At 49.9% G+C, this 13952-nt stretch overlaps 1 protein-coding gene across 2 annotated transcripts in view; it reads right to left on the reverse strand.

The window, feature by feature from the left end:
- Positions 1 to 13952, reverse strand: part of FAM107A (family with sequence similarity 107 member A) — a 123988-nt gene that overhangs the window by 64895 nt on the left and 45141 nt on the right. The window contains exon 1 of one of the 2 annotated variants that reach the window (XM_015414331.1): positions 1097 to 1188. The exons of the other annotated variant lie outside the window; for it this stretch is intronic. Within the exon in view, the coding sequence (XP_015269817.1) occupies positions 1097 to 1163 (67 nt within the window). The 5' untranslated portion in view covers positions 1164 to 1188. Of the gene's footprint in view, positions 1 to 1096; positions 1189 to 13952 lie in introns of those variants that run through there. 2 annotated transcript variants of the gene reach the window in all.

Raw genomic sequence — 13952 nt, forward strand, 5'->3', positions numbered from 1 at the left:
CAAGCCCAATTCACCTGTATTCATCATAGAGCCCGGCGTCTGGAAACTGGCTGACTTCATTGTGGGTCATCATACTTTCTCCTTAGAAGATCTCAAAGTAAAGAGGCATTCGGTTCCATTCCACGTGTGTCCATCCGTTTGGCACTTCTTGCCACACAGACAGAAACAGGTCTGATTATGTATACTGCACCCACTCTTAGGTCACACACATAACAACCGAATATCCTATAGCAAACTGAATGCAGCAGCAGGATTCTTTTTTTAGAAAAAGGCTGCAATCAAATAAGCTCGACAAGTTCCATATCTGCCTCTCCCTCTGTTAACAGAGTGAATCACTTGAAATTCCTTCCTGAAAATGTCAAATACTTTCTGTTCTCCCAAAACACACACTGGTAGCCAGCAACATGTTTTAGTAACTGCAAAAACCGCACGCACAGTCCCCCCCAATACTGAATTGTGGGGGCCCCTCCTCTCAAGAATACATAATTCTCTATTGCTAAGTCAATAATTATAAGAAACAGTAATATGTGTCATAAAGGATAACCAGAACAAGATTCCCCCCCTTTCTGTTACATAGAGTAGTAACCCCCAATCAATTATTGACTTGACAGCTACACTCCTTAAAGTTGTGTATCGTTAGTTAATTACTAATCTCATTACTACCTGCATGCCTCTTGGAAACTGGCCCCACACTCTAGCCCCAACTGACGGTGCAGTCCAAAATGCCATACAAAGGTCACTGTGTGTTTTGGCCACTGGTGGTCTTTTCAACAGAAAATCTCTTTTAAAACTAGCCACGCACATTTCAAGTTCGTCCGCCTGGCGATCCAGGATGGCGTAAACCACTAAACCGGGAACACTTCCCGGGCGACTTATTTAAGAAAAAAAATTAACAGAGGCCACCAAGACGAATACATATCAGGACAGCAGGAACGGAGAGAATCGCAAAAGGTGGGGACGAGACAAGGGGGCTGTGAAATCCCAAAGAGAAAGTCAGAGACATCATTACTTTCCCAACTCCTGAGGTCCACCTGCAAACCTGGGATCCGTCAGACTTCTCACACTGCTCAGAAAACATCTTCGCTTTTGTCCTTACCTGATTTGACAAGCATTGCTCTGTACAGTCCGGTGGCCCCAGGCGGGACTCTCACCTGCTCTTCCATCCTCTGTGTCAAGAAGCCCTCCGGGTTCCCGTTGGCTTCCTAGGACTGCTCAGGCTGACTTAAGCTTCTTCTCTCTCCCCCTCTCCTTCGGTTACCTCTGCATGTTTCTAAGTGTGCATGACTTTTTGGCAGTATACAGCTAAAGCTCTTTCACTTCTGCAAGATCTTTTCAGAGGCAAGGAAGAATAAGCAAGTCACGTGACCCCTGAGTAGCTGTATAGCTGCTGCCCTCCCCTGCTGACAGGCACGGTCTGCTGTAACAAAACCATCCCCCCCTTCGGATCCTGTAATATTACATTATTGTGCAAGGGCACCAGCCCACACCTTAAGAAGGGGGCCTTTGAAATTCCTCTGCGCCAGGTTTCATGTCCATGCTGTGAACCAGAAGGGAGAAAAAAGTGCAATCTCGTCTTTTCTACTGAGGAATAATGTTTTGTGTTCATTTTTTTCCCCCCGGGAAGAAAATGTGTGTGTGTGTGTGTGTGTGTGTGTATTAGCACGTGGGTAGTAGAGCGGTGCGAAAGAATGAGTTTGTGGAAACCAGCCGCTGCCTATGAGACGGGGAGCTGCTGGAATGGCAATTTAGACAGGAACATTTGCAGCGCTACTCCTACGCTTGGAAACAGGCAGCCCCGGATCAGCACAGGCACCACTGCAGTTAGTAGTACCCTGGTGGGGCTGGCAGACAGAGGCGGCTTCTTGTACAGGTGCACGCCACACGGAGGAGAAAGGCCCGGTCAGAATGGGCTAAGCTGGTAACTGGGCGTTAGACCACCCTGGGTTGCCAGCTCTGGGTTGGGAACTACCTGGAGATTTTTTTGGGGGGCGGAGCCTGGAGAGGGTGGGGCTTGACCTCAGCAGGGTATGATGCTGTACAGTCCACCCTCCAAAGCAGCCATTTTCTCCAGGGGGAACGGATCTTGATTGTCTTGAGATTAATTGTAATACTGGGAGATTGCCAGGTCCCACCTGGAGGCTGGCAACCCTAAGGCCATACATTAGCAGAGTGGGAGGAAGTGCCCATAGCTATGATCAAAGTTAGCTGCCTATTGGTTAGAACAAAGCCTGAGCCCAGTGGCGCCTTTGAGACCAACAAAGTTTAAATCTGGGTAGAAGCTTTCACGTGCATGCACGAGGGACAGTTTGGTATAGCGGTTAGGAGTGGGGACTCTAACCTGGGAGAACTGGGTTTGATTCCCCACTCCTCCACATGCAGCTGCTGGTGTGACCTTGGGTCAGTCAAGGCTCTCTTGTGCCAGCAGTTCTCGAAAGAGCTCTCTCAGCCCCACCTACCTCACAGGGCGTCTGTTGTGGGGAGGGGAAGGGAAAGGAGATTGTAAACTGCTCTGAGACTCCTTCAAGTACTGAAGGGTGGGGTATAAATCTAATCTCCTCCTCCTCCTCCTCCTCCTCCTCCTCCATTAGATATCAGTGTGCATGCACACAAAAGCTTATACCCAGAATTAAACTTTATTGGTCTTAAAGGCACCACTGGGCTCAAACCTTGTTTTATTGCTTCAGACCAACACGGTGACCACACCCAAATCTGCCTATTGGACAGGTAGACTGTCTGGTAAGGATATTGGGCCTTGCCATGGGTCCCATATGGCACCTTGGTGGGGGTGTTCCAGGTTTTGAGAAGCGTCGGGCAGAGAGATCTTAGGGTTCCTCTCCTCTCTTCTACCCACCACCAGCCTCCCACACATGCCCTCATTCCCCCCCCCTGTTGTGTATGAAATGAAATGTATATTGTATTGAGCTTGAGTCTGACAAGGTATTGTAAACTGACCTATCAGAACAAAGGAAGTTCTGGAGGGAAGCAAAGTGATTGGTCTTTATGTACAGTTTCTGATTGGACATTATCTGACATGTGGGCGTGGCTTGCCAAGCCCGGACTGTTTAAAAAGGAGCCTGTTGCTCCATCGTTTGTCTCGTTCTGGTTCTTCTGACTTCGTGTTCAAATAAAGCTGTTATCACTGTTCACCTGCTGCCTCGAGTCTTGTATCTATCAATTGGTGACGGGGATGGAATTATAGAGTGGGTAGGCAGCCCCGCTGAATCAACGCCAGGACGGCGGATGACCGAGAAGTCCCTGAGGAACCCAGGGTGGAAGAACGAGACCCGGCTGATCAAGCAGCTGCAGCACTTGTGCCAGTGCCAGCACAAAGAGCAGTGATGGCCGTCAAACCACGGTTCGAGGCATTCGAACCCAACCTCAAGGACTGGGATTCCTACCTGACCAGGTTCGAGTTCCACCTCCAGGCTCCAGATCGAGGGTGAGGACCAGCAGAAGGCAACGCTCCTCAGCTCCTGTGGAAGGGCTGTCTTCGACGTCACTCGGTCCCTGGTTGCCCCGGCTGAAATCAAAACCGTGTACCTGGCAGAACTCAAGCTGAAACTGCAGGGGCATTTTGCACCGCAACCCTCGCAGATCACTAGCTGGCACACGTTATACAAGTGGTCCCAGGCAGCGAACGAGATGGTCGCTGAGTACGTATCAGCCTTGCGGCCCGTGCAATTTCACCGACCTTGAGGGAGCACTCCTCAACAGACTCGTCTGTGGCATGAAGGATGAGAAGCTACAGCAAAGTTTGTTCGCACGAACAGCTCTCACCTATGCTGTGGCCTACTCGGAGGCTTTTGCCACTGAGGCCGCTGCGAAGGCAACCCAAGAAGTGCGTCAAAACCTGGTCCCAATCCAACAGGGGCCAACAAATCCGTACACCACGAATCAATGAGCGAGTCCGATGGTGAGCGTGATGACGTCAACCATTCTCGTACTCTGAGGCCCAAGCGGACCCAAGTGAAAACTGCACCGCGGCGAACCTGTGCCGGATCCGGCGGAGATCACGAGCGGGATGCTGGGCGAAGGACATCGTTTGCCGGTCCTGTGACAAGCAAGGCCATTTGGCCAGAGTCTGCAGGGCCAAGAGGAAGAAGACACCACCGTCGTCTCCTTGTGAAAGCCCTCGGGTTCGAGGCAAGGACAACGCCATCTGACCAACTGCTGTTCCTGCCCTTTGACCATCCTGAGAACCGGATCGCAAGCAAATAAGAAGATCCACGTCACCATCTTGCTGAATGGCGTACCGTGCGAGATGGAGGTCGACTCGGGATCAGCAGTGACCATCATTTCGTCTGAAACCTTGCAACGCTTGTTTCCGCGATGGAGCCGTCGGCGTTTGCAGCCGAGCACTATCTACCTTTCTGATTTTCAGGGAAGGCGCTGTATGTGGAATTTGCAGATGTTTTTGATGGTATTCTGGGAATGTATAGGGGGCCGCCTGTAACGTTTGACCTAGATCCTGCTGTAGCACCTATACGGCTTAAGTATCGCAAGGTACCGATTTATCTGAAACCGCATATAGAGTCCGAGCTGGACAAGCTCGTGGCTCAAGGTGTGCTTGAACCAGTATCACACTCAAAATGGGAGACCCCTATCATGACACCAGTAAAGCCTGACGGGTCTATCCGAATATGTGCTGATTACAAATGCACAATCAACAAGGCTCTGCAGCAGCACTCTTACCCAGTCCCTGTAATTAGTCATGTGCTGGCATCATTAGGGGAGGGTAAAGTCTTCGCCAAATTAGATCTGGCTCAGGCTTATCAAGAGCTACCAGTAGACCCCCCCAGGCCGCCATGGCGCAAACCATTGTCATGCACAGGGGTGTGTTCAAGGTGAATCGCTTGCAGTTTGGCGTAAACGTGGCCCCAGGCATATTCCAAGGCCTAATGGAGGGTTTGTTAAGGGACCTGCCAGGGGTGGTTCCCTATTTCGACGACATTTTGATTGCTGGCCGGTCCGAGGATGAACTGGTAGAATGCCTCAGGTCCGTTTTATGTTGATTCCAAGAGGCTGGGTTGAAAGTAAATAGGGCCAAGTGTCATTTAGGAGTACCCAGGGTAAAATTCTTACGGTTCCAAATGAATACTAATGGTCTCCACCCTACTGCAGGAAAGGTACGGGGCATCCAAAACACCCCGAAGCCTAACTCAAAGAAGGAACTGCAATCCTTCTTAGGGATTTTGAACTTTTATCATGCATTCTTGCCACATAAAGCTTCAATAGCCGAACCATTGCATCGCCTCCTCAATAAGGGGGCGAAGTGGGAGTGGGGCCCTCAGCACGACCGAGCTTTTACCGCTATTAAATCATTGTTGTCATCCGATGCTGTCCTTACCCACTATGACGAATCTAAGCAATTGGTATTGGCTGTGGACGCATCTCCGTATGGGGTGGGGGCTGTGTTGAGCCATGTGCTGGCTAACGGCAGGGAAGCAACAATTGCCTACTACTCTCGGACGCTCACCCCGGCCGAGAGGAACTATGCCCAAATCGACAAGGAGGGGTTAGCGCTAGTGGCTAGAGTAAAAAAGTTTCACGACTTTCTGTATGGCAGACCGTTCGTAATGGCCACGGACCACAAGCCCCTCCTTGGGATCTTTGCACCTGACCGCCAGACGGCCAACATCTTGTCTGCGTGGATGTTGTGCTGGACGGTATTTTTGTTGGTGTACGATTATGTCCTCGAGCACCGACCTGGAAAAAACATGGGGCATGCCGACGCCCTCAGCGACTGCCCCCTGCCAGAACTGGACATTGACCCTGCACCGGCTTTCGAGGTGATGGCCCTCGAGGAACTGGCCAAACCTCCGGTGCATGCATCGGACATTGCGACCGCCTCCCCCTGGGACCCCATCATCGCCAAGGTTCTTAACTGGGTGTGGAGGGGGTGGCTGGTGGGGCGCATCGATGACTGTTTTCAGCCGTTTGCATCAAGGCAAAATGAATTGTCTGTGCACAGGGGATGCTTACTCTGGAGGAACAGGGTGGTGGTTCCCTCCAAGCTACGGGACCAAATATTAGAGGATCTGCCTGAATGCCACCCTGGCATCATGAGCATGAAGGGACTGGCCAGAGGGTATTTCTGGTGGCCAAAAATCAATGCGGACATAGAGTCCTGGGTCCAGAAATGCCCTGAATGCCAAATGTCCCGGCCTGATCCCCCACATGCACTGGTAACACAGTGGGAGAAATGCCACCGCCCATGGTCAAGGGTCCATGTGGATTTTGCGGGCCCCTTTCAGGGGCATATCTTTTTAATTATTGTGGACGCTTATTCTAAGTGGCTCGAGGTGGTCCCCACAGCAAAAATGACAGCACTAACAGTAATAAATGTATTGAACCATTTGTTTGCAACGCACGGGTTGCCAGACACTCTGGTGTCTGACAACGGAACATGCTTTACAGCCACTGAATTCAAAGATTTTTTGGCGGCAAACCTCATTGCCCATAGCACGTCCGCACCATTCCACCCGGCAACCAATGGGCAGGCAAAAGAATGGTGCGGACCACAAAGGAGACTTTGGGGCTGTTTGGTGCATGGAAACTGGGGCCAGAAGGTGGCGTCCTTTCTATTTCACCAACACGTCATGCCACACTCCGTGACGGGGCAGAGTCCGGCGGAGCTGTTAATGGGTCGACGCCTAACCACACTGTTAGACCGTATGCACCCAGACTTAACATCAGCCAGGCCACCGAACAGTGAGTCCACTGAACAACCCAGGGTGTTTTGTGAAGGTGAATGTGTGTATGTGAGGAATTACGGTAGCGGACACAAATGGTTACCAGCCACAGTAACCCATGTCCTAGGGTCCCGCCATTACACTGTAAAGGTTAATGATGGTAGAGTAATGAAGCGCCATGTAGATCAGTTGCGCAAGCAGTGGGCTGACTCAGTCCCTGATTCCCTTCCCCAGGTGGCTGACGTACCTGACTCGAACAGTCAGGTAGAGTCTCCGGACTCTGACCAGACTGAGGACTTCCAAGCACTGGAACCCTCAGGCATAGTTGAGGGCGAGCAGAGCCATGACTATGGGAATCAGCCACGGACACTCAGTCCCATAAGGAATCAAACCGAACTCACTCACAGGGAGCCCGAAGCTCTTCCTCCTACCCCACTAATGGTTAATATAAGACGATCTCAACGTGTCAAGCAGCCTCCTGCTTATTTGAAAGATTGTATCTGTTCAAGGGTTGTCTCGATTTAGGGGGGAGGATTGTTGTGTATGAAATGAAATGTATATTGTATTGAGCTTGAGTCTGACAAGGCATTGTAAAACCGACCTATCAGAACAAAGGAAGTTCTGGAGGGAAGCAAATTGATTGGTCTTTATGTACAGTTTCTGATTGGACATTATCTGACATGTGGGCATGGCTTGCCAGGCCCGGACTGTTTAAAAAGAGGCCTGTTGCTCCATTGTTTGTCTCGTTCTGGTTCTTCTGACTTCGTGTTCAAATAAAGCTGTTATCACTGTTCACCTGCTGCCTCGAGTCTCGTATCTAACACCCACCCATCCTGCATGCCCCCCCAGTGGCCTGTGTATCCTTCCTCTGCCCGCTTGTGAGCTCTCCTTGCCCATACTCATCACTGCCTGCAGCCCTTTCCCCAGCGGCTCTGGGTAGTGACGCCCTGAAAATCTTGTTGCTTTCTGTGGTGCTACTGTACTCAAACATAGCTGTTCTAAAGCATGACTAACATGGCTTACCCTCTGAAACTTCCTTCAGGACGAAGTTGGTGTTAAGAGGATAGAATAGATCCAAGTAAGTTTTCTGGGGTACCAAGCAGGATGGTACTTTCCCATTACTGTCTACTCTTTCAGAGTTGGGGGAGGGCAACCAAAGTCCAATCCTGCTGGTGAACTGGCAAGAAGGAGCATTGCTTGCGATAGGAACTGGCTGGAGCAGGCAAGTGTTCTATTCCTGTTCATTCGAGAACTTTCAGAACATTGACGCCACAGAAATCAGGAAAACCGTGACAATTCTGCATGCTGTCAACACAAGGAACAATATGAGTGGGTTGCCAGATGACATCAAACTGTGATGTCTGTGGCTTTAGGGCAGATGCAGAATGTACTTATTTTCTACACTTATCCTGTTTTCCTGCAAGTGACCTTGGGCTTCCAAGCACTCTCCCCTTCAGACATTAACCCTTGTTGTGTACTAACTAAGACTGTGCACGCGGTTGGGTGCGCACGTGGTCATGCAAACTAGCAGAGCTTCGCGACCAGACACAATAGTGATAGAGGATCCAAGAACGGGCCAATCGGTCAGTCCGGATCCTAGAAGGAGCCTATGGGTGTGGGTGCTCTGTAAATAAACCAATCACGGGTGTGTGTGTGTTGGGTGTGGCATGGAACTGGCATTTAAGCAGGCTCTGGGGCCTACTACAGCATCCCAGTTTTCTCCTGTTTTAATAAACTATGAGCTGATTCACTGACAATGTGTCTGGACCCAGTCCTTTACAACCCTAGTCTGAGATGTGCTTTGCTTCTACCATAAATACCAGTTCAGCAGCTCAGACTAGCCTCAGTCTGAGCATTTGACTGTTTCCCATAGAAAACTGCAAAAGGGAGACCTGAATGGCTTCTGCACTAACACTGTATTCCTGGAAGGAAGTGAGACACGTTTAAATAAGGATCTTTTCCCAGGTTTTCTGTTAATTCTCACCTATAGATCATGCATACCTGCAATGCAAATGAGCACATGATGTTCAAAGAATGATGCTCTCAGGCAAGCACCCTTCATTCCCATAACTGGAGCTGCCACCCTTCCTATGAAAGAAGAGCAGTGAGAACAGAATGAATTCCCCCAAATCTGCTATACTGGCTGCCTATTAGTTTTCCAGGTTTTGTTCATGTCACAGTAACAAGATACATGGCTTAGGCCTCACACATCTTAACATAGCCTCTCTCCTTCCCACATATCAGACAGGGAGGTGCTGAACTTTTAGTTTAGGGGTGAAACGATAACCAAAGGAGGGTGGTATGATGAGGTTTATAAAACAATGCAGGGAAAGGGGAGACCTCTGTCCCTCTCTACAAATACTGGAACTCAGGGCCACACAAATTGCTCAGCATTAGAATACACAATGGATTTTCAAGATGGAGGAGAAAGAGACAGAGTGCAGGAGAAGAAAGTTAAATATGAGGAGCCAGTATGATGTAGCAACGAAAAAGGCTAATGCGATCCTGGGGTTTATCAACAGAGGTGTAACATCGAAATTGCAAGATGTCATAGTCCTGCTGTACACTGCATTTGTCAGGCTGCACCTGGAGTATTGTGTGCAGTTCTGGAGGCCTCAAAAAGGATGTGGACAGAATGCAGTGTGTTCAGAGAAGAGCAATTAGGATGATCAGGGGCCTGGAGACCAAGCCCTATGAGGAAAGGCTGAGGGACTTGGGAATGTTTAGACTGGGGAAGAGGAGGTTGAGGGGGGACATGCGTGCTCTCTTTAAGTATTTGAAGGATTGTCACTTAGAGGAGGGCAAGGAGCTGTTCCTGTTGGCAGCAGAGTATAGGACTCGCAATAATGGGTTTAAATTAAGGGTGGGAAGGTACTGGCTGGATCTTAGGAAAAACCTTTTTACAGTAAGAGTTGTGCAATAGTGGAATCAGCTGCCTAGGGAGGTGGTGAGCTCCCTCTCGCTGGCAGTCTTTAAGCAGCGGCTGAACAAACACTAGTCAGGGATGCTCTAGGCTGATCCTGCATTGAGCAGGGGGTTGGATTAGATGGCCTTTATGGAGCCTTCCAATTCCGTGAGTCCTGGGTGGTTTCAATGTCCATGCTGATGACATGACCTCCACTCAGGCAGCGGACCTGGTGTCATCCATGGCGGCACTAGGACTCTCCCAATTTATAACAGCTCCCACTCACCAGGCTGGGCACACGCTTGATTTGATCTTCGCCATGGGGGTTACAGTGGACAGGATTACTGCTTTGGCAGTACCATGGTTGGACCACTTTGCTTTGAAGGCCCGTCTGAATGTTCCACTCCAACCCTGTTTGGATGGCGAGCCTATTTTGGCTCACCCGTGGAGCCAAATGGACCCAGTGCGGCTTCAGATGGCTCTTTGAAATTCGAAGCCCCTTGGCAGCTCCTTAGATGATCTTGTAGAGGACAGCCATTGACGAGATCACTCCCCGGCGCTCTCTGCGCCCCTGTTCTAGGCTCGCTCCATGGTTTACCCAGGAGTTGCGGCTGATGAAGTGGGGGTTAAGACGGCTAGAGAGACAGTGGCGGCACACTTGCGACAAAGCTTCGAGAACATCCTATAAGACGTTTATGAGGTCCTATGAGGTGGCAGTCAAGGCTGCTAAGAGACAATATTACACGGCTGTGATTGCATCTGCAAGCTCATGCCCAGCCCAACTGTTTAGAATGATTCGGTCCATTACTGCTCTGCCACAAGGCAGACCAAATGCTAGGGAACTGGATATTGGCTGTGAGGCTTTTGCAAGCTATTTTGCAGATAAAGTCCTGTTGCTCCGCCATGACCTCCCCGCCGCAGTTGATACAGTGAACTCAAGACTCCATGCACTTCTTCTAGTCGGGTTATGGATCACTTAAGCCCACTCAGCCTAGAGGAAGTCAACAAGTTGCTCCTAACGGTATGCCCTACCGCTTGCTCCCTTGATCCGTGCTCTTTGTGGCTAATTAAAGCTGGCCACGAGGGGTTCCGAGGTGCCCTATGGGAGATTATCAACAAGTCCCTTTCGGAGGGGTATTCCCGGAGGCACTTAAGGAAGCAGTGGTCTGCCCTCTCTTGAAAAAGCCATCCTTGGATCCAGCCGAATTGGCCAACTATTGGCCAGTTTCCAACTTGCCCTATTTGGGCAAGATAATAGAGAGGACAGTGGTAATTCAATTACACGACTTCTTGGATGACGCTTCCATTTTAGACCCCTTCCAGTCCAGCTTTTGCCTGGGCCACAGGACAGAGACAGCACTGGTCGCTCTCATGGATGACCATGGTTGAATGTCAGTGCTGTTGTTGTTAGACCTATTGGCGGCGTTCAACACAGTCGACCATCAGCTACTGACCCACCAGCTTGCTGATGCTGGAATTCAGGGGCTAGCCTTGCAGTGGCTTGTCTCCTTTCCCTAAGGTCGAGGACAAAGGGTGGCACTGGGGGAACAGCTATCCCAGAGGCACCCACTGGATTGTGGTGTGCCTCAAGGGGCAGTGCTGTCCCCGATGCTTTTCTACACCTATATGTGCCCCATTGCCCAGATTGCCTGGAGGAATGGGCTGGGATGTCACCAGTATGCAGATGACACCCAGCTCTATCTGCTGTTGGGCGGCCAGTCTGACTCCAAACTGGAAGATCTGGACCGGACACTACAAGCTGTGGATGATTGGCTCAGACTGAACCGGCTGAAGCTAAATCCGATGAAGATGGAGGTCCTGTGTCTGAGTTGGGGCGGACCAAGGGTAGGGATCCTGCTCCTGACCTTCCATGGGGCTCCTTTGCTGCCAGCACCAGAGGTTAGGAGCTTGGGAGTGCTCCTAGATGCTTCCTTAACAATGGAGGCCCAGGTAGCATCCACTGCCAAATCGGCCTTTTATCATCTTCGGTTGATCAGACAGCTGGTTACCTTCCTCGAACACAATGACTTAGCAGCAGTGATCCACATGATGGTCACCTAGAGATTGGACTACTATAATGCTCTCTACATGGGGCTGCCCTTGTCTCATATCCGGAAGCTGCAGCTGGTGCAAAATGCTGCAGCCAGGCTTCTGATGGGGCTCCCTATTCAGGAACACATCCAGCCTGTACTGAAAGCACTGCATTGGCTGCCGATAGCATACTGGATCTGTTTCAAGGTGCTGGTGCTTACCTTTAAAGCCCTTTATGGCCAGGGACCTGCATACCTGAGGGACCACCTTTCCCCACACGTTCCCCAGAGAGCCCTGTGATCAGGGGCCCAGAACTGACTGGCCCTCCCAAGTCTCAAGGAGGCCAGGTTGGTAACAACCAGTGCCAGGACTTTCTCGGTGGTGGCTCCACTCTGCTGGAACGAGCTCCCAGAGAAGATCAGGGCCCTGTGGGACCTTATGCAGTTCTGCAGGGCCTGTAAAATGGAGCTCTTCTGCCAGGCATTTGGATAGGCTTGCCAAGTCCCCCCGAGGGGCAGGTAAACCCCCGCCTGAGTGGCCCGTTATCTGACGCCAGCAAATCGGGCCCCGGGGACATCATCACGCTGACGCCAGCAAATCGGGCCAGGTGACATCATCACGCTGGCCACGTCGGGGGCGGGCTGCTCTATGATTTGAGGGGAAACTCTATGGTTTCCCCTCAAATCCTAGTGGCCCCACCCCCAATGTGCCGACATGATGACATAACTTCTGGGTGGTGTCATTGCGGCGGCGCACGCACTGACTCCCAGGACGGTGCGGGACTCTCCCGGGGTAAGTGATTTTGGACTTGGCAACCCTACTTTTGGAGCTGCCACCACCATTAACCACCACCGCTAACAACTGATAGCTGAAGGTGAGAGAGCCCTTTGTTTCCCCGGAACTTTTAATAACAGTGTGAGTCAGCTGCCAGAAGAATAATCAAAAGAAGATCGAGGAACTGACTGTGAGAAGAGTGAACTGAGTAATCACGGCCATCGGGAAATTAATGTCACGAGCACTTTATTGTGTTGTACAGTTTAAATGATTTCAGAACTGTTTGATCTAAATTTATACTCATATTTTATTGTAAATTATGTATTGATTTTATGTAAGCCAACCTGAGCTGGCCTTCGCTGGGAGGGCGGGGTAGAAATCCAATAAATAAATAAATAAATTCTAAAGCAATAAAGATGGAAATTCATAGGGGGAAAAATTAGAAGTAAACCCTTGTTGCAGGTTGAGAATGAAAGTGGTCCTGAGTCTATTTTGGTGGAAATATTGTACTAGAGCACCGAGCAAAGATGTGTTCATGAGGATTCTATAATAATGGAATATTTTCCCTGATGGAGGCTCATCTTGGCTCCACATTCACCTGTTTTTAAACAATTACTGCAGGACACTTTTATTCTTGAAGACTGCCAATGATTTAGGTTTTTTTAAAAAAGATGAAATGGGATGCTGTGTTTTTATGATATTGCAGTATGATTGTTTGCAAACCTTTTTGAGCATCCCAAGAAAAGCAGGGTAGAAAAGGTTTAAGTACAAGGAGACAAATAGATGTTTGTGCAGTGAAAGGGAGTGAGAGTGAGATCATTATGCCACAAGGTTCAAGGAGTTCCCTAATGGACTTCTTGGACCAAGATTAAAGTTTTGATGCTTCCCACAATGCATGTTAGGTCCTTCTAAGTTGCACCCTACATCCAAAGGGAACAATTATGATTGTAATACCTATGCTAAAGACCCTCTGTGCAGGTCTTCAGTAATGCTGAGGGTACGGGGCCTGCACAGAGGATCCAGAACTCTCTTTGGCAAAATGTTCAAGTCCTTCCATGAGGACAAGCCTTAGTGCAGACAAATTCCAGCAAGAGGTTTCAGGTTTGGTCCCTCGCTACAGAGAAGAAGACTGGCAAGATGCACAGTCAGGCTCAGTGTGGTGGTAGAAAACCACTTTGGTGTAATGGTTAAGAGCAGTGGATTCTAATTTGGAGGACCGGGTTTGATTACCCTCTCCTCCATATGCAGCCAGCTGGATGGCCTTGGGTCAGTCACAGCTCTCTCATAGTTGTTCTCTCAAGAGCAGTTATCTCAGAGCTCTTTCAGCCCCACCTACCTCTCAGCCACAGGGTGTCTGCTGTGGGAAGAGAAAGGGAATGAGACTGTAAACTGCTCTGAGACTCTGAATGAAGGGTGGGGTATAAATCCAATCTCCTTCTCCTCCTCTTCTTCTTCTCCCCCCCCCCCATGGGCATGCCCAATCCTGAAAACACCTGGGATGAACAATGAGGGGAAGGCACTTCCTTACTTGCCAACAATAATGACAACAG

The sequence above is a fragment of the Gekko japonicus genome, unplaced genomic scaffold, assembly GCF_001447785.1.
Source record: "Gekko japonicus isolate JY-2015 unplaced genomic scaffold, Gekko_japonicus_V1.1 scaffold129, whole genome shotgun sequence".
NCBI lineage: Eukaryota > Metazoa > Chordata > Lepidosauria > Squamata > Gekkonidae > Gekko > Gekko japonicus.